This window comes from Pelobates fuscus, chromosome 12, assembly GCF_036172605.1.
Source record: "Pelobates fuscus isolate aPelFus1 chromosome 12, aPelFus1.pri, whole genome shotgun sequence".
In the NCBI taxonomy this organism is placed as follows: domain Eukaryota; kingdom Metazoa; phylum Chordata; class Amphibia; order Anura; family Pelobatidae; genus Pelobates; species Pelobates fuscus.
Window position 1 is genome coordinate 96,686,524 of NC_086328.1, and position 24,851 is coordinate 96,711,374.

Below are 24,851 nucleotides of genomic sequence, written 5' to 3' on the forward strand. Positions count from 1 at the left end.
TTTACATCAAAATCATAATCACATGGAGTAAAAAATATAATGCTAAACGCTGCATTTTGTTTCCTGGCAATGCAGGATCCTGCAGTGCCCCTCTCCCTCCCACCCCCCATCCCATGTTGCTAAAGGGGTGAAAACACCTCGGCGCTGGGTCAGGCTCGGCCCACGCTACTCCCCTGCCGATGTCCCTCACTGTTGGGTCAGGCTCTGCCCACGCTACTCCCCTGCTGACGTCAGCTGGCAGGGAAGACCTAATGTGCATGCGCGGCAATTGCCGAGCGTGCATTAGACCTTCCTATAGGAAAGCATTATTCAATGCTTTCCTATGGGGATTCCGGTGACGCTGGAGGTCCTCATGCACAGCATGAGTACGCCCAGCGTCGTTTAAAACACTTTTCGGGTTTTAAGAACCCGGAAGTCCCTCTAGTGGCTGCCGGATAGACAGCCACTAAGAGGAGGAAAAACTGCAATAATTACACTTGTAGGGTTAAGGGTGATGAGAGTTGACACCCAGATCACTCCAATGGGCAGAAGTGGTCTGGGTGCCTGAAGTGTCGCTTTAACCACAGGTACTACACATTACAAAAAAAGTCTGTAAACTTGTTTTCCCACAGATATTCACAGCATGCAGATTGTTTACTGAAGAAAATGATTATGGGTAGAAATATAAAAATAAGCCCATATTAATTAATTTAAACCATATTGTTGGTCTTAGTTTGCTTAATTGCAGTGTAAGTGACTTAAGCAAGAGTATGTATGTGGGATTTCTGGGATGTTTATACCGGACATTCACTAAGTTACACTTGCCATATTCCCATATTTCATTGCAAGGTTGCTCAAAGACAAAGGTTGGAAGTTGGAACCCACTAACTACCATCCAACATATATCCCAGACAAGGATTATATTGTCAGATGCTGTTCTAAGTGAGCTAAGTGGTAGCTCTATTCTTGTGAGTGTATTGCTTTATTTCTCAATAATTTACCCTTGGTTTTACAATTTCACACTGTTTGGTTTCTTTAGGTGCTTTGTTGTCGTTTCATATAGATCATGGTGAATTTGGAGAAACAATCAGACTGTGGCTCAAAATCCCCTGCTACAATTAAGAACTTTTGGCATATTCAAAGACTTTTTGAAAGTAACAACTATTTATGCGTACACTGTTAGTTATTTATCAAGATACACAGGTTTTTTTTTTTTACAATTGTCCAACATTTAGTTTATGATTTTATTACATTCTGTCATTTGTTCTATTAATTACTAGGCACAACATGTCCCTTTCCTTTGTTTTACCTCATGCAAACAATAAAACAAAAACAAAAAAACTTTACTGAAACATCGGCACCAGTGCTTACCAGAACCTAAGGAGGGCATAGGTCTTCCATTGCTTATAAAATACTACAGAACAACTTACCTCCTTTGCATAACAGATTGGCCTGATTCGCAACGCAATAGACATTGGCCATTCACAGAACTCAGGTCTGCTCTTACTCACTTCCCTAAAAGGGGGAAATCTCTAGGGAAGTATTACAACACTTATTTATAGGTGCAACCCTTCATACTTAATTTGCTGTCTGACTCCACTCTGCTCTCACTACGTTGCCCATCCTTCTTACTCTGACTTTACCGGCCCTTTACGGGTAACTTTCCACACTTCCCGCCCCCATCCAGAAGTTCCCCTTCTCATCTTCCTATCTCACAGCTCTTCTAGAAATAGAGAACTAAGTGCCCTTACAGACCTGTCTAATACCCCCATGTTGACCCTGTTCTTTTATATCAACTCCTTTCCTCTACAGAAGGATTTATGTAACCCCCATACACTCTTTGAGCGACTATGGTCCATGAGCGAATGCCTCCATAAGGGTATTCTGGAATTATACAAAGCTGCTTTTAATGAATGGCCCCCTACCGCTGTCCAGGTTTGTGTGCCATTGGGAGTAGGCATTAGGGTGAAGCAGGGCCAGTGCAACTATAAGGTGGCTTTATTACTCAATAAGTAGGCCGCCCTATGGTGCTCCTGCCTGGGGGTAGCAGGTTCCAGGTGACCAGTAGGAGGGTAGCACGGTAGCGTGGTAATGAAGACTGCAGTAGAGGGTCTTCTGTATTCTCTACTCTGTCTGATGGGAAGCTGTTTATTGCTCCAAAAGCGCATTTCCTATGAGACCGGGTAGAGGATACAGAAGATCTTTTATCACGGTTAGCATGGCTACACTACAGAAGGGAGGTAAGGAGGCACAGGAGGAAAAAGACACACAAATGGGGCTGTGGGGAGAAAGAAAATGCATATTTGCCTGTGTGGGCAAATATCTTAGCCCTGGGGTGAGTTTTCAGCGAGGAACAGTGGGCACAAAGTTTTATTGTGCATCTTTAGAGCACTACATATTCTAAAATACAAGAGACAAACTACAAACTCCTCTAAGGGTGCTACTAAAGTCCAAAGCTTTTGAATCCCATGTACCAACATTAGCCTAGCACAGGGATAGGCAACCTTAGGTACATCATGGCTGTAAGAGCATTATGGGAGATGTAGTCCAAAACATATGGAGTGCCGAAGGTTGCCTACCCCTGGCCTAGTATCTGTTGAAGTTGTGGAACAGATGTGGCAACTCTGCTGCGTATATGGTGGGGATTTTCCAACTTGTGCATTTTTGGAAGAGTATACCTTCTACCTTATCTAGACTACTCTAAAACTCTCTTGCCAAACATGTCCTGAATGTGGGCAAAATTGTGATCTGGCCCTCTGGAAGAGCACTCACCCTCTGATGTTCCATCAATGGCTACTGAAAGTAAAATAAATTAGGACCAGGGAGGAAATCAGTGTCTCCTCATATTAAATACAAAAACGCTACAGCTCAACCTGGGCCCCATGGGTAGCATAACTTGGTGAGGTACGCCCAGTGTGTAAAGCTTGCATTGGAGCCACAGAGAGGGAGGGCAGTCACTTCCCTCCTCCTGACTGAATTTAATCTAGCCTCTTTTTCCCCCCCAAGTGGACAACTCATACCTTTCATCTCTCTGCCTCTTCTTCTTTTGATATCCTTTTTTTAGTACCTGTTCCTCAAAATATTTAGTTTACTCACTTACTGTTTAAGTAATGCCTTTAAATACTGCCCTTCAGTTTTTGTTCTTAGTTGGCATGATGTTTGTAAAGTATAACATTATGCAGTATCCTGAGTTTATGTTTATCTATTTCATACAATTGCCTGTGTGGGATACCTCTGTTGACTGTTTTTGAAGATTGATGAAAAAAAAAATATATATATACCTATAACTAGTGAAAACTGCGACAGACGCTCCTATGCCAGGGCCTTTTGGAGAGGCTTGAAGGCCAGCCTCTTACCCACAGACTATGAGCCTGGTCCCAAAAACCACTGAAAGATAAGTGTGACAATCAATGTACAAACTATTCATTGTTACTTGAGAACTCTGCAGCGCCCTCTGCTGGCTGAATCAAAGTATGTGCATTTACATTATGCAGGTATACAAATGAAGACAACCTAAAATGTATTTAAATATATATATATATATAGTTGCTTTTTATTGTGTATGAAAATGTTATTTGTATTATACAGTTCATATATTAATTTTAATTGCTCATTTGCTAATATTCTATATATTTGTATCTACCGTAAAATGTTTGTCACCACATATTTAAAGACTAGTCCCCAAAGGCTAGTCCTTGTCCAAAAATAAAGAATCATATGTTAATTCCTTTTGGAACTGTGTCCTGTGAGGATTTTTAGGGATCCCAGTAACAGAATCTTCTTACCTGTTGACTGGCTGCACAATCTCTCTAGACCCAGAGCTAAAAGAGAGCAAGGTCTGAGAGCCGCAAATGTCTTTATAAAGACATGAGCTATCACATTGCAGAGGTGCATGACTGCTTGGAAGGAGGACTGCAGAGGAATAGGCAGAGGGGACAATACTTGCCTGGAAGGAAAAAGCTTTACAGAGTTCCCAGTCAAGCTTAGGCGACTTGGGCTGCAGCGTCCCAGGGTCCCTGCAAGTGGCAATACAGCGCACTGGACGGAGTACAGGAGCACCGACACAAAAATACTTTTTTTTTCGTGTGTGATGCTATGCTTTCTTTTACATTTATTTTAAAAATTTAGCAAATTGCATACCAATATAGTTCAGACAAGGCAAACAATGCAAATGAAGAGGAGAAAAATAAACTTTCTTCTGTGTGAGCATTCTTTGTCTTGACTGCCAGATGCAAATGAGTACCCTTCTCCCTTTCTCTATGAAAGATTCTTAAAGCAACAGGATTGGCTGAAATATTGTATAAATATGTAAAAAAAACTTAACAAAAACATGTATTTTATCTTTGATAGTATTTCCACTCTTGTCTTCTGTGGTAGTGTTCTATTTACCCATTCCTAGTAGGTTCTTATCATGTCACAATCTTTGATTTCTCTTTCGAAGTACCAATCTCCTGTTTTGACACCTTTCTTAGGCTACCTCATTTTGTCCATCTTTACCATCACTCCCCAGTTCTTACCTCTCTTGCTTTCTTCGCTCGCCAATCTACCTGCTGTTGAGAGCGCATTGCAGCGGCATCTCACGTGGGAATTCTCAATGACAGTCATATCGTTCATTAATACATTATTTAAATAAACAGTGATATCAAAATCTTAATCTCCTGTGCTTCCAAATTATCCATGTATTACAATACTATTAATATCAAAATAAACGTTAAACAAAATAAATAAATGTTATAATGCAATAACAGCATAAAAAAAAGAAACACTGTTTTTCTATTAGGTCCTGCTAGATCGTATGTGGGATTGACTCATTAATTTAATAAACATATCACTGTCATTGTGTCACATGGGATGCCACCTCCAGGATTATTAATTGCTATAAGAAGCACAAGAAGAATTTCATTAGAATAATTTCTAGCTGGTGTTGTGGCTATCGAGTTACACTTCAAAAAAAGATAAGGCAGCAGAGGTAATTTCTGAGAAGGTCTTTAAAGCCTTACTCGGTTTCCCTAGAGTGGCTCTTACAATAAAATCATTTTAATCAGCCAAGTGTACAGAGCGGAGGAACTTCTGAAGAAAAGATGAGTAAGTTCAATGAATGTAAATTAGATGCCTTTTCACCACAGCCAAGTTTGCCCGCTCAAATCCAAGCATTACCAGTGGGACTCAATCATATTAAGTTTCTGAACCAACATCCAATGTCATTGCAGAGTGTTTCAGAAATCTGGTTATATATAATTAAAAAAAACAAAACATAAAAATCATCCTGATGAGACTTTTCAGTACATCTGCACATATTCAATGGTACCTACACATTTTAGGACCTTCCAGTCTAATGGCTACAAGATAAGAATTCTGGATAAGGAGTTTATCATTGTGTAAGCAAAGATGAACCCAATGTGTGAGGGAGCCATTACTTCATATTTAAATGCCAAGGTCCACCTTAAATCACCACCCTAAATCGGTTTCATGTTCATCTTCACTCAATCTACAACTTTTTTTTTTTTTTTTTTTGGAGCTTGCTATGACACTTTTAATGATGTTGAAGATTTTTTGCTTCACATCTGGGCAATCCATTGCCTGTGTCGTATTATCAAGTACTTCAGTGCTGCACCAGTGGAGTCCGTGCAGTTTTGTTGCAGTTCCAGTACAGTTGGATTTGCTCCAAACTCCATTTGAGATCTTCCTCATGTGGTTCCCTAAGTGGGACTTTATACACAACTCCTCTCATATAATATAAAGGGTCTATGTACACCTGGGAAGTGATCAATGGCATTGATGGATTTTTCTACGCATACAGCTGCAATTATATTTGTGCAGGAAAGCCACTTTAGAGCAAATAACTTACCTTCAGTAACGAAAAAATTATCTCTTATAGTAACTATGCAATTTAATAACTATGTGATTTCCAAATGCAGAGGTGTTGCAGTCCTCCTAGTTGCTGGTTGATTCTGACCTAGACAATACCTCACCTCAGCTTGTGCATTGTTGGGTATTTTTTAATCCTATGACTAGGAACTTCACTTTATACTCTCACTCTACAAATAATGAGACTGGATAGTTGGGAACATGTAGGATGGCATTGAGGAGAGCGAAAACTGGAGTTCAAAAATGTAAAAAAAAAAAAAAAGGGGGGGGGGCAGAAACAACAAGATGTGTAAGGAACCAGGGAATGTAACATTACATGTACCACTTATTTTTATTAGTAGGTTGTGATTACTTTTATTTTTTAAAACATGCCTCAACAAAAGTAAAATAACATCAAAAACACAATATCTATTTTCAATAGACTGTTTAAAATAATGTGTTTCTTATATTGTATAAAAACACGATATTCCTAATTTAATAGTTGCAATTAAGAGATATAGAAGAGCCAAATGAAAGTGAGCAATGAACACAATAGACACGAGCAAAGTGTGAGAAAGAACTGTGTGTGCAATAAACAAGGATTAGTGAAAGACTGCTTGCATGTCATATCAAAATAGTGCAGCAGAGCGAATGATGGCTGTGATTAATATAAAAGCTGTGCAGCAATATGACACAGATAATGAGACTACCAAAAAATACTTGCTTGATAAGATTGTGGAAGCAAAGTGTGAAATGAAAAAGAAAAAAAAAAAAAGTCACATGAATATTTAGACTATTTCTCTAGCATGGACAGACGGAGATCCGTGACCATGGGTAACATGTTCTCTCTCCTGGTTCTTTTTGACACATATAATAAAATTAATTTGGGTATTCTATCCTCACCGTGCTGAACATAAAGACCAAATACAAAAGTCTCCTTAATATTTAGCATTAGAAATAGTTATGCCCCAGGAAGGGCTCCCTGCTCAGTATATATTACATATTTTTTAGACTTGCCAATCAATATTGCTCCCTTGCTATTCCTTCTAATCATTTTAACTTTAATTATCTACTTAAACCAACGATGCTAGAATAATTTCTTTACTCTTAATTTTTATTGTCTGTTATGCTTGCGTCTATGTTAATTTTATCTGGGGGAAAAAATCCTACCATAATTTGGAGGGTTAAAAAAGTTACACAGCATATTCAGGTTATTTCAATACTCAGATACAGAAAATAAGAATAAATATAATTTAGATGCACAACTATAGTCACGCATTTGATTAAGAAGTATGTTGTCAATAGAGGAATTTTAATAACATTAATTCTGCTGTTTCAAGGCTTAGTACCCGATTTAATTAGAGGAGTCAGGGGATGGGGATGTAGCTGTTGCAGGTGTCTAAGAAAAGATTTGTAATGGTAAAGGTGATTTGCCCATATTTTTTGTAATTGCAATTTTTGAGAAAATCTGCAACATAGACAAATAATGAAAGGAGAAAAAAAAAGAATGCTAAAGAAGTATTTTTGATTTCTGCTAAGCAACATAAAAAAAAAAAAAAAAAAAAAGAAGAGGTGGCTGCAGATTGAGATGTTGAGGAAAGTTCGTAAGAAGGAATGGTCCGTCTGGTATTTCCTCTAAGTATATTAACTAAAAATAGCAGCTACGTAATGAATCCATACATGCTTTAATCTTTTTATTTTTAATTGTGGTCAGATTCTATAACTGGGTCTTGAACTGTCTGGCATAAAATTGATGGGAAATCACAGTAAATTATTTAGACTATTATTCGTTATAAATTGCTTGAGGAAAAAAATGAGCCTTCATTAACTCATGTGTGGTCATTAGGCCTCTTCATCTGTTGACTAAATGTGTCAGCCTACAATTTCTGCAAAGCCAGGGCTTTGAGTGGATATTTATCAGCTCACTACATGCGTGATTGTGTTGGTTATTAGTTTGACCTGACATTTTTAAACCATCAAGCCAGAGTATTTCAGGAACAAACTGTGTGTTCTCTACGTTTAACATATGTGTTGTTCAACGGAGACAGGCTGGGCTGCAAAGGCATTTTTGCTGGGGATCCAACGACCTTGAGCAATATCATTTTGCCATTTTACACATTAATAGGAGCATAATAGGAGGACAAGCTTTTCTGAAAAATAATTTTGACAGACATACAAATACAGTCAAAGGTTGTGTGCCAGAGATGGCAAAAAAAAATAACCTTATTGCAAAACAAATTGTTGCCCCTCCCTCAGCTAATCAAAGAGTGATTATAACTTAAACAGAAGTATGACGCTTATTTCGGGGGGGGGGGGGATAAAATAAAACAGCACAGTTTTAGATCGAGTTACAAGGTCAGAAGCTGGTAGATTCTGGGTATGATGTCAAAGTTCTACTTTATGCAACAACATGTAGGAAATGACATACAGCATATGTGATACACATTAACAGACAAAGGGCACATGTATTTAAAAAGCTTGTTGCAGGCAAAAGCGAGAGATATATATTGGTAGAACAAGTATATGCTAACAGGCTCTAATAACCAATAAACTAAACTAAAATATTACCGAGCATTCACACAGATCTCTGCAGACACAGAATGTTTTCTGTCCCTAATGACAGACAAAATCTATCTTATGAATCTGGCATTTATACACAGTCCAGTCTGACAGCCTTGTCAATCCTGGATACTGCAGTCCACTGGGAAATATTCCAATGGACTATCTAGGCCTAGATAACCTTGTGATGGCAGGCCACCAGTATATTCTTAAGACTACACAGTGCTGGGCTAGAAAAGACTAGCTTGCTGCTTCACACCTACAGCACTCTGCCAACAGATATCCCAATGCACCACCTGTAATTAAACCTGAAGAATGGTGTAAGGCTGCAGCACAATTTGACCTTGTTAGCCCCAGCACTCTAGCAGCCCTGGTGTGCAATTGAAGACCTCTAAATAGTCCTGATTTCAGCACTAGACTGCCTTTTTAATGTTTCTGACCTCTCATCCTGCATTTGGGAACACCACAGAACCCAAAAGCAGCACGGTGCGAGAGCATCATTAGATGCACTTGTACTGTGAGTGGGCACTAGGACCATGCAGAGACAGCTTCAGCAGCACTATCTGCATGGCCCCGAGTGGTGAGGGCCAGCCAGACAGGCTGTCATTCAGCTTGGCATGCTTGATGCATGATATGCACAACCAGTGTGAGCGTTGCATCACCAGTGACGCCCTCCTCAGCGGCCGCTCAACCCAATGTTGCGAGACAGGCAATTGCTTCTCTTCATCCATTGCCAGCCCTATTATATGGCACATTGTTACAGAAAAAATAGGACTAGGAGTAAAAATGGGAGAAGTCTTATATTTGCAAATATGAACTTGTCTACGTGGATCAAAATGGGAAAAGCTTATGACCAGACCCTAAAAATGTAGAATTATATTTTATCTGTGTCTCCAATTCCTTGTATGAGGTAATGATAAGTAACACTGCTTTGGGCACGTATAATCAGCTAATCATACTCACTGTTGCCCTTAAGCCCTTCATCTTTCTGCATCCTAGAAAAGGATGTCAAGCTGCCTTCAGGTCAGGTATTACTATATGCAATGTACGTGCTTCTACAACTCCTTGACAACTAGGAGAAAGGCTGGCATCTGGCACAACTAGTTTTACATACATGAAAAGCAAACAATTATGAAGATATGGTTAGAACACAACCTCAGTGTTTGGAAGGGAAGGGGGGAGGGAGTAGGAGGGTTAAAGTTATTTGGGGTTTGGGGTGGGGAAGATAGGGATAAAGGAGGTACATGAAAACGTCATGCCTAAAGAGCAGTCTTCAATGCACATAAAAGGTCCAGGTTAGTTGAGTCTGGAGTGCCGAGTTTGGGAGCAACAACTGTTATTGAAATGTAAATCCCGCCCTGCAGCTGCAGGGTCATGTGGTTTGAGGTTTCAGAACAAAACAGAACAAAATAATTAACAATATGGCCCTATAATACTGTGCATATGTGGAATAGTGTGTACATGTATGTGCCTGTGCATTTAAGACAGGGTGTCCATGTCTGAGGACAGGCACATCTGCAGCTGTGCTTCAAGGTATCTGTATATGCATGAGCCTGTACTTGAGAATATATTACAAAGTCTGTTGAACTCCCACACTACCAAAATGCACAAACACATAGTCAAATAGTCAACAGCATGTAGTGTGGTATATTACATTTTTATATTCCCAACAATTTATATGAATGTTTGGATGAATGCCTTCCATGATTTAGGATTGTGAGATCCACAAAGGTTGAAACAGCTACCTGTGGATAGAGAGTTATTGACCAATAGAAATTAAAGCTCAAAGTTAAATTCCATACAACATAGTCATGCACATAAAATAATATGCAATAATGAGCAAGCCCGGAATTTTTTTGGGGGGTTTGTTAAAAACCACTCTTTAAGAAGAGATATCCAAAGTATTCTGTTGTTTACAGTACACAAATTTCAGTAAAAAAAACAACTTGAGCACATTGGTTGGACACCCTTGACATAAAATAATGTCATGTGATCTACTTAAAGTGGAACTCTAAACAACTTATTCACTACAGCTATATATAGTTATAGTGCTGAGTTCACATGATGAAGCGGTTTGACGAAAACAGAGATTGTTCCGGCACTGCTGCTGTGGCTCAGTTAGTTTGCTGCCCAAGTTTGGGAAGGAAAGTGTAGAAGTACAGTTCCACATTAGTCATGTGGTGGACAAGGGGCTATGTGTTTTAAGTTCTGAGGTTCTCGGTTTTTGGCAAACTGCTGAAAAATAGTTTGACAAAATCCAGTGGAATCATTGTCTATAGACTCTTTGTAACGTAACAATGAGTTGTAGTGGTTAACAAGAAAATAAAGAACACTTTGGGTTGCTAAATATATGGCAGCAACTCTCATGTCATACTGGTTGTACCTTCTGCCTGTATCCCCACGTAATGACAAGGCAGGATGCAGGGGTTACTGAAGCAAGAGTGACGGAATTAATGAGCATATAGATTCCTTCTGTCTGTAACTGTGATAAATTTGCAGGGGATACAAAGTGGCAGTACTTATACTTTTTCATTGCCAAATATTAAGTTGCATACAGCGAATATCAAATCCACTGGCGGCATGACTGCTGATATGGAAATACTAAATGATCAAAAACATCTAAAATGAAATTAAGAAAAAAAAAATGAGCATGCAGAATTAGTCAAACCCTTTCTATCATGCACAAGCCTTGTGATCAGGAAGGTCTCATAGTAACTGAAAATGAAGCGGTTTTAGGTTCAGGTCATGACCTAGATAGAACATGATATTTCTACTTCTCATTTGTAGAGCACCAAATGTTTATTATATCACAGTAATACAAGGCCATGATAATACTTTGGTGGGACACAAGCTTGGGTACATTCTTATACAAGGGGATGCAACCTAGTATTCCAAGTGTTGTGGGACTACATTTCCCATAATTCTTTGCCAGGCACAGTAATCTAAATGTAAGGGCCACATTTTTGGAATTTATATCTATGTATATATTTGTTTATAAAATCATCTGTTTTAGGAAATAACCCTGTCTTCATTGATTACGTGACTATATGACATACAAGTGGCGAGTAACACGTTCTTAATAATGTAACAAAAACATCTCTTATTTCACTCTCTGTCTTTTAATAGTGCAAGGATACATGCCTTTGCACTAAGCCATTCACCTAGTGCCCACCATGTCCCCAAATAAGCACATGAGTTTCACACCCTTCCGATGCCAGGCACTGTAAGCTCTGCTCAGTCTAAAAGACATCATGAAGTCCTTCATCACTACCACAAATTTGCATCATATACAACACTCATGTTTTGGGTCCTGGCTATCTAGGAACCTCTCCAGCTTATAAATACTTGGGCTTTACATCTGTTTAATGCCTTGTTGCGGATTCCGTTTTGGTTGTCAGAGAGTGTGTTACTTGCTTGATTTCAGGTTTATTGATCCCTGCTTGTCTCCACCGTTCCGATTTCAGTATTTCTGATCATTGGTTAGATTTTTTGATTCTGTCTACCTCCATTATCCTTTATATTTGGCTTGTACCTTGTCATTGCTTACTCTCTGTTAAGTTAAACCTGGCCAACGAACGTCTGGTAATACATATATGCTTATTTTAACTTGCCCTGTGTGACTTTTCTACGTGCTGGGTGATGACCAGTGATGAAACATTGTTTTAAATTTCCTAATTTTTTAAAGTAATATATTTGCATAGCAGTGCAAGAAAACAAGACAACTGTAAATGATTACAAATAAGAACAATGGGGAAAAATGATGGGGAAAATACTATCTGCGATTACTATTCCTTATGTAACTTGCCCTTGCAAATGATGTGAAGTCTAACCCTTGTCCTCCAGCTAATTCCAATCCTAGTCTCCAACTAAAAAAGGCCTCTCTTTTGTGCACTGCAACATCCGTAGCTTGCTCCCTAAACAGGATGCACTACAAGCCTGGTTTTCCCATTACAAACCAAAAATCACTGTGCTCTTGGAATCACGGTTAACAACTAAAATACCAGACTCCGCCATTGCAATACATGGTTATTCATGTTTTAGAAATAACAGAGCAAAGCGAGGAGGAGGCATTGTTATTTATGTTGAGAAGTCCATAAAATTTATGTAAACCGAGGTGTCGATTGTGCCATTGTTTTACACACACACACACACATTTTGAACGGCGCATTTTTGTGCACTTCTGCTTTCTTTTGTGGGCATAATTTATCCCAGCTAAATTGCCCTATGGACCAAGTTCGGACGACCAGAACCATTTCTTTCTTTTTTTTTTCCCCTTGCAACCAAATGTTTTTGCTGCGCACAGTTTCTCGAAATATAAATATATAGTAGCTCTGTTGCTTTTTTTGTGAAAAGTCATTCTGAAGCCAAAATTTCTGAGATAATCACAGGAAGCTGATTAGTCTGAATACACTGTTCAACTCAGAACAATGCTGATTCGTCAAGAGATACAAGTAAGCAAAATAATTATGTTCAAGGAGATAGTAGTATCTTTCCACAGAAGCAGATTGTGCTGATCCTTTCATTTAACCATTTTAAGGCAGTAGTGCCTGAGAAAACAATGCACAGCTAGGTATTACTCTGCCTCTTATCAATTCTGTTTAGTTTGAGGAGTCAATGCCAAGTCACACGAGAAAAAGAAAATTTGCAAAACATCTAACAGGAACTATTATTACCTGATTACAATATGTGTCGTTTAAACACAAAGCACAGCAAAAGCCAGAATGCTCCTATTAGTGTATTCAATGTCCTTCTCCAACATGTATTAATCTTATTCATATGTAAAAATGTACGGTTTTTCATAGAATCCTTCTAAGTGGATATGAAGTTTCAAGAATCCATTCTCCTATTGCCACAAACATCAGCAGGGCTGAGCAAATGGATGGCTCTAAGTAAAACCAAGCAGGTTCCCAGTTGTGATCTTATATAAAGTTAGTGGAATCTGTATTATTTGTGCCAACACAAAATAGTCAATAAATACTTAATAGTATCCTAACAGATCTCAACACTTCTCTGGCACAATCAAGCCTAGTATTGCAGGAGAAGGATCATGTGGACCAGTCACAGACAATGGAATGTCTGCAAAACGTGCTATAAACCGTGCTAACAAAACAGTTAGCAAAATGTATAAACTAATTAAACCGATTAAAAGCTGATTGTTTGTAAGTTTTCACATAGTATATTGTGATCAACTCTGGACATTCAGAAAGACATAAATACACTATATCTATCGACCTGTCTTTCAAGCCTATCTGATTAGTTGCTCTGTACGATCACCACTGATCACTGAACTTACTGTCCCAGACCAAAATTCATCGAAGGCCTAGTAGGGGAGGGCAATGTCTGCAGAGCAATACAATCACAGTATCAATAGCTTGGAGCAAAGGAAGGATATGTACAACATTGTATCACACAGTTGAGCATGCATTGACTAGTCTCTCTAGCAAAAGGGAAAGAGACTAATATAGTCAAAACTGGGGATAGACAGGCTACTGTTCTAAACAGGAAACAAAATAAAAGCCTCAAATAGATACATTTATGTTGTAATGTAAATGTTATGATCCAGGTCTCTGCTTTAGGCCTCAACCACATTTGGTTGATGTTATAGTGCCAAGCGTGGTAAAGTAATGTACACACCCCTATACATGCATGTTCTACATTCTTTAAATAATCTCATGTACCCGTCCTGTATCTTTAGTCTCCTACAGAAATAACCAAGAGTCATTTGCCTTCTACCATTGTGATGCAATTGAAAAGAAATGCTCCGTAACAGTGATGAATGTAGTCAAAGACAATGCATACAAGAAAAAAATAGGAATTACTTCATATCAAGTAAATATGGTTAACTTTCAATGGCAGCATTTCAATACCTCAGGCAGCACAAAGCAGTCAGTATATGTTACATTATTTTTATTTTAAGAAAAGAGTTTGATGCTCATTGTATAGTGTACATTTTAGTTCATTCAAATTTCACATTTTTACCTGCTTCCAAGTATAGCCTCGCCAGATGCCCCTAATGCGGAGTAATCCATGCCATAGAAATGCAGCCCAAGCAGGATCTTCTTTCTCCATTTGGACTCTGGATCCAGAAGCTGCACGCAGGCTTGTACCCATGAGATCGGGGAATTGGGTCCAGGTCTGTAATGGAGACATTTAGGGTTAGGGTTGTGGTTATATACCAGGCTATTTTTGGATTGTCCTGTCAGACAGGATTTTGAGCAACTGCCCAGTGGCCGCTTTGTGCGATTGCAAATTACTTATGTTGAGCAAAGAAATGTGCAGCATTGAATTCATTATTCTGAACAGTCAATATTACAAGGATAGATCAATGAGGTAAGTTGTGAGGACCCCGCACATGCCCTTAACACATGAAGGGAAATGATGATAGGTAGGTGAAATATACAAAGAAATGGAAAATTAGATACTGGTTTTCCCACTGTATAATTTAAACAAAAAAAAAAAAATGGCTCTAGGTATCTCTTTGCAATGGTTGAGTTTTTTTTCTAAACTGTGAAAATATGGAGATATTTTATTTTAATCAAGATATCTGTGTTTTGCTATTAAGATTCTAAATCAAATAATTGAACAAGGTATATACAATAAGACAGGAGTTAGTCAAATAGCTCCAAAGGGAGAATGCTTTTGTATATCTATTGTTTTGGCATCCTTTACCGGATACCAAGTCTGAATAAAGATTTTTTTTTAAAAGGGGGGATGGTCATGTTGACATTAATCTGAGATCCATGGACCAGCAAAGATCACGCTCCTTCAAGTTCATAAAACAAGGTAGGGCATGCTCTCCAATACACTAACACTTTAATACATGGCTGTTCTCATGTAAGCATCACCATCACTATTTCAGTTTAATTCTTACACTCTCTTTCTCCAATCCTCTCTTTTAAAATTTTGATTTAGAAAATAATGCATCTCAAACTCAGAACATTCAGGAGAGTAATGGATTTTGAGAAATTTACATTTTCATTAGTCAGTGGTTTTATAATTCAAGGATATCACTCACATCATGAAAGGTGAATGTACAGGTAGAGATACATAAAGAAAGACTAATAATGATGGTAGATAAGAACGAATAGCCTATCTAGACTGCCAAGTTTATTATCTACCTAGGCCTTGTTCACCAGAGTAACCTTAATCATGCTGAACATATTTGTTGGAAGTTTTTGCAGTGTTGTAATGTCATTCATACTGAAAGCCTTCGCAGGTTTATCACAAGTACAGCAAATGCAAATACATTTTATAGCATGACAGGAGGCTTCATATTTGCTTAAGTCTCTCTTTAATAGAACTCCACAGCAGCACATTAACAGAGAGATAAACACCAAAGACAAAAACATAAGGTATCTATATAAGGCTCCTCCTAAACCACCATTTCCTCTTTCTTTGCTGCTCTGCATCAGTACAGGTCAGAGTACCACTGCCTCCTGCTTCTAGTGGGTGGCTTTGGGATTTAGTGTGATTTATTTATGGTTGTTATGAACTATGCTTGGTTGTGAGATTTATGTGCCTTTCTGGCTCTTTTATTTTCTTTGGGGAATGTTTCCTTTACATTACTGGTAGTTTGCCATGTGTTTATTTATACAGATTACTGACAGTTTGCCATGTGTTTATTTATACAGATTACTGGTAGTTTGCCATGTGTTTATTTAGACAGATTACTGACAGTTTGCCATGTGTTTAGTTATACAGATTACTGGTAGTTTGCTATGTGTTTAGTTATACAGATTACTGGTAGTTTGCTATGTGTTTAGTTATACAGATTACTGGTAGTTTGCCATGTGTTTAGTTATACAGATTACTGGTAGTTTGCCATGTGTTTAGTTATACAGATTACTGGTAATTTGCCATGTGTTTAGTTTTACAGATTACTGGTAATTTGCCATGTGTTTAGTTATACAGATTACTGGTAGTTTGCCATGTGTTTAGTTATACAGATTACTGGTAGTTTGCCATGTGTTTAGTTATACAGATTACTGGTAGTTTTGCCATGTGTTTAGTTATACAGATTACTGGTAGTTTTGCCATGTGTTTAGTTATACAGATTACTGGTAATTTGCCATGTGTTTAGTTATACAGATTACTGGTAGTTTTGCCATGTGTTTAGTTATACAGATTACTGGTAGTTTGCCATGTGTTTAGTTATACAGAGTACTGGTAGTTTGCCATGTGTTTATTTATACAGATTGATGGTAGTTTGCCATGTGTTTATTTATACAGATTGATGGTAGTTTGCCATGTGTTTATTTATACAGATTGATGGTAGTTTGCCATGTGTTTATTTATACAGATTGATGGTAGTTTGCCATGTGTTTATTTATACAGATTGATGGTAGTTTGCCATGTGTTTATTTATACAGATTGATGGTAGTTTGCCATGTGTTTATTTATACAGATTACTGGTAGTTTGCCATGTGTTTATTTATACAGATTACGGATAGATTACCATGTGTTTATTTATACAGATTACTGGTAGTTTACCACGTGTTTATTTCTTTTGTGCCTGTTTTTTCCTTGGGAGTTTTGTTTTACCCTGTTGGCTTTATTGTTCGGTTTCCTCTGGCTTATTGGCCGTGGTGGTTGCCGAGAAGCGGTCTTCCGACCGCTCCCCGTGCCGACCGCCGGGACCGCGGAGAAAGACTCCTGCGGTCCCTCGTGTGTTGCCTTTGATTCCCGCCCGCGGCTTCGTCCGCCGAGCGGGAATCCCCGTTTTGTTCTTTACCCTGTCCGCGTCCCCGCTCACTCGCTAACACTGTTATCAGAGTGGGGACGGAGCAGGGATCTACTCATTTGCCGCGGGAGCCTCCGCTCCCGGTCCCCCTCCCCGCGACCGCATGGTCGGGCAGCGGGTGCGCGGCTCTCCACTGTGTTTGCCGCGCGCGTCACTGCCTTATTAAAGGTACAGTGACTAGTTGGTCCAGTGTGTTTCCCCATCTCCTGGGCGGTTTGGGGGTGCGTATTTTTTGGTGACAGCTTTCTTTTCTGTCCATGTGAGGCAGCTCTGTGAGCCCTTGCATCATAAATTATGCCCCATATATGAGGGTCGCAGATTCAATCCCCCTCACCTCCCCAAGTAACTAAGCAATAGACTTCAGTTTTCGATTCTTTGCATGTGTGCTTGCCCTGCATGTTTTTCTATGGACATGGTTTTACGGTTTACTGGTTTTCCTGACTTCCACATGGCACTGCGTGCCTCCTGCAGGTGTCCCTGCCTGGTGTCCTTACCCAATTATTGAACTAGGACTGCTCTAATCAAGCCTCAGTTGCCTGATGGAGGTCGCACTGGCGTCCAAAGCCAGGGATTGTGGGTTCAGGCCCCATCTGGGTGGTTGAGCATGGCTCTCGTATTTTATGGCCTAATGGATTAGGCACAACCATATCAAAACTAAAGTGTTTCGCTATCTTGAAGAACCTTGCCTATAAGGACCCAGCTTCGTCTCTACCCTGCATCCTAATAGTCAAGATTCTACTACATGTCTAAAAGGATCTAGGTTTCCGCCTGCATTATACCTCTGGGTCGGTACCGCCCGTACCCTTATACTGGCCTGCCTTGTCTGTGCCTTTATAATTGGCCTGCTTTGTCTGTGCCCCATGATTGGCCTGCTTTGTCTGTGCCCCATGATTGGCCTGCTTTGTCTGTGCCCCATGATTGGCCTGCTTTGTCTGTGCCCCATGATTGGCCTGCTTTGTCTGTGCCATACTATGCATGCTATTGGACTGGTGGCTCCATACCCTGGATACGGTTTGTTGAGCCTGCATGCATTATTACTTGCCTCTGCCAACACTAGGGGTGCTGCCCCTTTTGCCTGCTAATGATACCTGTTTTCTAGCTTCGTAGGTATCAAGTATCATAGACTCAGACTTTATGGACGCCTCTGCACAGGAGCAGAATTTGCAGGCTTTACTTAAGGCGGCTGTGACCGCATCTGTTGAAAAAGCCCTGGCTAGGGCCCTCCCTCAACCACATACGGACAGGGGTGTGTGTGGAACCCCTCATTTGGCAGAAGACTCGGATGAGTCAGACTCTCAGGTGCGAGAGCATGCAAGTGCGCGAACGCGCTATTGAAAGGGTGAAGACCCTGAACCACGCTCCCGGACGGGCAAGACTCCGGCGAAGTGACGTGGTTTGAGGTTGACAACCTCGCCGGCCAGGCGCCACCGCCTATCGGGCGCAGGGGCCGCGCTGGATGTGTGGCGGGCAGACCAGCCTCCCTCAGATGGAGAAGATGTTTGGGTTGAGGACCTTGGTGAGGGTCCCGGTGGACGCTGGGAAGAGGAAGACGCGCCACCGACTAGGGCCCCCACGACAATGTTGGGGGACGATACCCTTTTGGGCACTACTGGAGAACCTCTGTTAGAGCCTCAATCTATCCGACGCCCCAGGTCCTCGGACTAGTCACTGCCCGACCACTTGGCACAATTCGTGCGCTACTGGGTCCGTTGACCCCTTGGAAGTGAGGCCTGCAAGAAGCTGCGGGCGGAATGCCCCAGACCGGTACTGCCGGACAGGGTGGCGGTTACCCCGGATGTTGGCCCTAACAGACGAGGCCTTCATAGAAGGTAGGGCTCTGGACCCAGCCACCATGAGGGACTGGGCACTTCGTTCCATTTGCCTGCTGGGCAGTGCCACTGTGGCCCTTTGCACGAAACCCAGGAAGACAGCACTCTTCCATATGGACAACAAGCTGTCGGATTTGGGAGCCGAAGATGTGGGACCCCTGGCTAAAGGTCTGCTGTTCAGGGAGCCTTTCGTTGAGGAACTGCAGAAACAGGTTATTCTGTTTACCTCCCGGGACAAAGCGAAGTCTTCGATCGGGAAGGTCTTCCGCCCACGGTTACCTTCAGACGTATGGGTCCTTGGGACAGTGCGGAGTTAGGTCACAGACTTCCACTCTTCCCCTACACAGGTTGGACGCCCGAGGATCCCCGTCATCACAAGAGGCCAACAGCCCTTGTTGGAGGTGGAAGTTCGAGCTCCGCTAGCCAAAGGCGCGGTCCTACAGGCCCCGGATTTGGGGGGTTTCGTCAGCTCAATTTTCTCCTGGTAAGGGAGCAGTCTGTAGAATTCCGTCCAGTGATCAATTTAGGAGAAATGAACGCCTTCGTGGTATACAACCACTTCGAGATGGAGGGCATTCACCTTCTTAGATGCCTTCTCTGGCCAGTAGACTGGGTCACGAGACTGGACCTAGAAGACGCTTACCTCTCCGTCCCGGTGGGCGGGGCCTGTCGCAGTCCCCTCTGATTCGTATGGAAAGACTCTCCGTACCAATTCCCATGCCTCCCCTTCGGCCTCAGCTCGGCCCCTTGGTGCTTCACCAAGCTCCTGAAACCGGTGGTCACCCAATTCAGATCAGAGGCCGTACGCTGCATCATCTATCTGGACGACTTGCTTACCTTTGCGAGGACCCCGCCGGGCTCAGATTTCGGATGCGCTCTGCGTTTTCCTCATTGGAATGCCTGGGGTTCGTGGTCATTCTGAAGAAATCGGCCTTGGAGCCTGCGCAGACGGGGGAATTCTTGGGTTTCGTAGTCGTTGCGCAAGACAGCATTCTCCACCTGCCTGTGGCGAAGATAACGCCCATTTGGAAGGAGATCAGACGTGTTTTCGACAAGACCGGACTCCCCTCCGGAGGTTGGCTTGCTTGGTGGGTCTCCTCTTGGCCTCGATACAGGCGTTATACCCGGGCCCACTACATTACAGGGCCATGCAGCGGCTGAAGGCGCACTCTCTACGCAAGAGACCCTCTTAGGACCAGATGATCTCCCTGGCCTCGGACGTGCAGGCCGGATTGAGCTGGTGCCTCCTGCATATATCCGCCTGGAACAGCAAGGCGATATTCGGGATGACCCTGGACTCTTTCAGGGGTGCCTGGAATGTCGAGGCGTTATCGCAGTCGGCTAGTGGCCTTCTCTGGGATTCCTGGGCCTCTGGGATGAGGAGGTGTTATCTCTCAACATGGAGCTCCTGGTGTTGCTGGTGCTTGGGACAGGATACCGATCCCTTTACGGGTCCTGTATCTAGCGTGCTGAATTTCTTGTCTCATCTCTTTGACCTGGGTCGGTCATATCACTTGGTTATCGTGGTTAGATCAGCTATCTCGACGGCACATGTCCCGCTTCGAGTTTTTCCCCATCGGCCAGGATCCGCTAGTCTGCAGGCTCCTACGTGGAATGAGACTGGTGCGCCCTCCGGCGCCCAAGTATTCTTCCCTCTGGGACGTGCGTTTGGTTTTGGCGTTCTTTCGGAATTGGCCTGATAACCAGGACCTTTCTCTTCGCCAGCTTTCAGCGAAATTTGCCCTCTTGTTGTGTCTGGTCTCGTTCAGACGTGTTTCGGATGTCCGGGCCTTCGATGTCAGCGCTTTCTCGTTTTTCTCCAGAGGGGATCTCCGTCAAGGTGCTTAGACGTACCAAGTCGGAATCGACGGTTGTATCATGCCCTTACTTCTAGGACTCGCCTAAGCTTCGTGTAGCGAAGGCACTGGCGCAATTGATAAGATGTCTTTTGGCTCTGGCGGGCGTGGATGCGACCTTCGGAGCGCTTTCGGTTAGGGGCGCCGCAGCTTCCGGAGCTTTTTTGGCGAGCGCTTCCCTTCAGGACATTTTGCGTTCGGCGGACGGGTCCCGTGTAGAGTTTTTTCGCCTATTTTACTTTAGACCGTCGGAACATGCTTCTTTTGCTTTGCTGTCGGAGCGTTAAAACAGCAAATATGAAGCCTCCTGTCATGCTATAAAATTGTAGATTATACTAGCTTTAGTGTAACTATAATCTTAATTTTATTAATGACAGGAGGCGAAAATTTCCCACCCAATTTGATTTCTTCCCCCCCCCCTTGTTTTGGATGGATTGCATTGATTGTATTTCTGTTGATTTGTCTGATTATCTGGGCTAGGTTGGTGAGTCTGGGGTGATGTTGTGGGAAGTGCATGTTATACTGTATTGACGGTCATTAGTATGGATTTCGTGTCTTTATTCTATCAGTACTGGATCGTGGGATTTATGTTTTATCAGTGCATTTCGTTCACTAATCAGTGTTTTCGACTCTGTTTATTTCGTTTCAGTTTAATGGTTCGACTTCAGTTCATAGGATCGGCCGTTTGGCGGGTTAAAGATCAAGTTCATCCATTATCCAAAGTTTTTCCAGATGACATTCATAGTTATGTTGTGAATTTTTCTTTATTTAGTTATTGTCATTGTTGTGTACGTTACGTTGTCGCAGCGTGAAAGAGGAAATGGTGGTTTAGGAGGAGCCTTATATAGATACCTTATGTTTTTGTCTTTGGTGTTTATCTCTGTTAATGTGCTGCTGTGGAGTTCTAGTAAAGAGAGACTTAAGCAAATATTCGCCTCCTGTCATTAATAAAATTAAGATTATAGTTACACTAAAGCTAGTATAATCTACAATTACCAGCTACAATACATTCTGACAAATGAAGGCAAATTACATTTGAAGACATTAACCCGTTAACCCCTTAAGGACACATGACATGTGTGACATGTCATTATTCCCTTTTATTCCAGAAGTTTGGTCCTTAAGGGGTTAACCCCTTAAGGACAGAGCTTCAGAAGCTTGTCTTTCACTTAATGACAACGGCATTTTTTGCTGTTTGCGTTCAACTGCAATTTGCATTTTACTAATTTATTGCACCGACGCATATTATATACCGTTTTTTAAAGGACAGAAAGGGCTTTAATTTGATGTAACATATATATACATAAATGCTTATTTATTATTAAAAAATACAGAAAAATGCAAAAAAAATGAAAAATTGTGATTTTTGTTTACAGTTTTTGCAATTATAACGTGTGCACAATTAGTGCAGGTTAAGGAAAGTAATTAAAAATAAATTAATTTAGTTGTTCTGATTTACAGAATATATAATGTGTCTGGGATTTTCAGTTTTTGTGGTAGTTACAGGTCACAAAGCACAAGGAGTAAAATAAACTTTTAATGTGGAGCGATTTTAGAATTTGGTATGTTTGTCTTGTAAGCCTAATAGCCATAAAAGAAAACAAAATTGCCACACAAAAGTATATATTTATATAAAGTAGACACCACAGGCTATTTACCTAAGGTTGTTTTGACACTTTCTACGTAGCCATTTTACCGCCAACCTCTGCTAAATATTGGAGTAAAATTGTGTTTTTGGGGGGTTTTCGCACACAACTTATAACAAAGAACTTCTCATGTGTATTTTGTAAAGTTGGTGTGTGCTATTCCTTTACAAAGTTTTATTATGTGTTCAGTTACTTCTGCTGAGTACAACAGTACCCCCATTGTATGTCTTTGGCACTTTTTCGTGAAGCTACAGTGCCATATAGGAGACCTATCCTTTTCAGTATTCACAGTAGAATTTTGAGAGACGGATTTAATGAGCCTATGCTTCAATTTGGGGTATTATAACAGTTTGACTGTTCAAAAAAAAACCCACAAAGGCCTACCATTTGTAAAAGTAGACACTCCAGGGTATCTCATAAGGTGCATATTGTGCCTTCGCATGCCCCCATTTTTTTACCATTAAATGCCAAAGTATGTGGTAAAAAATAATTTTGTGCATTTTTTACATACGGATTGCAGTTTTGCTGGGCATTTTGTATATTTCATATGTGCCACTAAGTTCAAACCCCCCAAATTATGCTCAGCTAAGTCTTCTGAGTAAAAGGACACCCCCATTGTATGTCTATGGCACTATTTCGTGAAGCTACAGTGCCATACAGGATACCTGTCCTTTTCAGTATTCACAGTAGAATTTTGAGAGACAGATTTAATGAGCCTATGCTTCCATTTGGGGTATTATAACAGTTTGACTGTTCAAAAAACCCCCACAAAGGCCTACCATTTGTAAAAGAAGACACTCCAGGGTATATCATAAGGTGCATATTGTGCCTTCGCATGCCCCCATTTTTTCACCAATTTATGCCAAAGTATGTGGTAAAAAATAATTTGGGGCATTTTAAATACATTTTTTAGACATATGCTTTTTTGTGGAGAACAATAAGATTGAGTCAAAATGGTTTTTTTTTTTTTTTTTTTTTTAAAAACTGAGGGTAACAGTTATATACATAGAAAGAGTTGCCACCAGGAGAAATGGCTAGAAACAATCCCAAAGAGTCAATTAATACAGGTGAGGAGAAATTGTACAAAGAAATCAGATTACAGGGAGCAAGCTAGGCATCTAAAAAATAAATTCATAGCAAAGAAATACGAACCTACTATGTTGGATAAAGAAATTGAGGAAATAGAAAAAAAGAATAGAAAAGATCTAATGACATCTAAACCTAAGAAAATCCCCCAAAAGGATTATAACTCTCTTTTATTACACAGTATAACACACAACATTGGAAAATCAAAAAGATTTTCAACAAACATTGGAATATTCTATGTAGAGATCCCATATTAGGTAAAGTGTTACCCAAAAAAATGCCAATGATCTTTAGGAGAACAAGAAATTTAAAAAACATTCTTGCACCTAGTTATGCATTAAAAATCCAACGAAAGGGTAGACCACTTAACATCAATGGTTTCAACCCTTGCAACACTTGTAAAGCATGTAAAAATCAAAAATACACACAAAAGAAAGAATTCATGAGTTTTACAACAGGAGAGAAATTTTAAATAAAATCTAATATAAATTGCAACACCAAAAACGTAGTCTACATGCTCCAATGCCCATGCGGGAAACAATATGTGGGAAGAACTTGTAGAAAACTTAAAGAAAGAATATTGGAACATCAAAATAATATTAGAAAAAAATCAATTAAACATATAGTACCTCTGCATTGCAATTCTTGCAATCAATTTGGTTGGCAAAATGTTTCCTTCGTGGGCATTGAGCATGTGGATCCCTACTGGAGGGGAGGAGATCTGACCAAAAAACTCTCACAAAGAGAAACATTCTGGATAAATAAATTAAAAACACTCCAACCCTGGGGTCTAAATCTGGATATTGACTTGTGGAGTTTTTTTGAGGATTAACTTTGGTTGTGTAGAATGTTTCTTCTTGAGGATTAACTTTGGTTGTGTAGAATGTTTCTACGGATGTCGCACTTCCTTTTCTTCATTTCATTTTCATGTATTTTTTTAACATTCTGATGGGGGTGCCATCAAAAAAATCCTGAAAGAATACCTTATATATATATAATATAGCCTATCATTGGCACTGGCATTAAGTATTGGGCCATATAAATAATATAGCCTTTTAACAACATTAGTATTAACTGTGGGGCTATTTAGAAACTCCAAAAGAGAAATCTATAGAGGTAGGAAAATGTTTAAGCACTACAGAAAGGGAGATGAAGGGGAGGTGTGCGAAATATATAAATATATATAAAAATGGGTTCCACCTTACGCACTTAATCACCAATATATTATAAAGAAAAGTAAAGTGATGATATTTGGTTGTGTATCTGTCCATCTGCTTGTCTTGTACACATTCTCAGAATGGGGAATGTA

The 24,851-nt window shown here is 40.5% G+C and overlaps 1 protein-coding gene across 3 annotated transcripts in view; it reads right to left on the reverse strand.

Moving 5' to 3' along the window:
- Positions 1-24,851, reverse strand: part of CHID1 (chitinase domain containing 1) — a 768,611-nt gene that overhangs the window by 501,261 nt on the left and 242,499 nt on the right. For all 3 annotated transcript variants that reach the window (XR_010086094.1, XM_063437233.1, XM_063437232.1), the window contains exon 10: positions 14,365-14,520. Coding sequence is in view for 2 of the 3 variants with exons in the window: in XM_063437233.1 (XP_063293303.1) it covers positions 14,365-14,520 (156 nt within the window). In the remaining variant the exon portion in view is untranslated. The remainder of the gene's footprint in view (positions 1-14,364; positions 14,521-24,851) is intronic.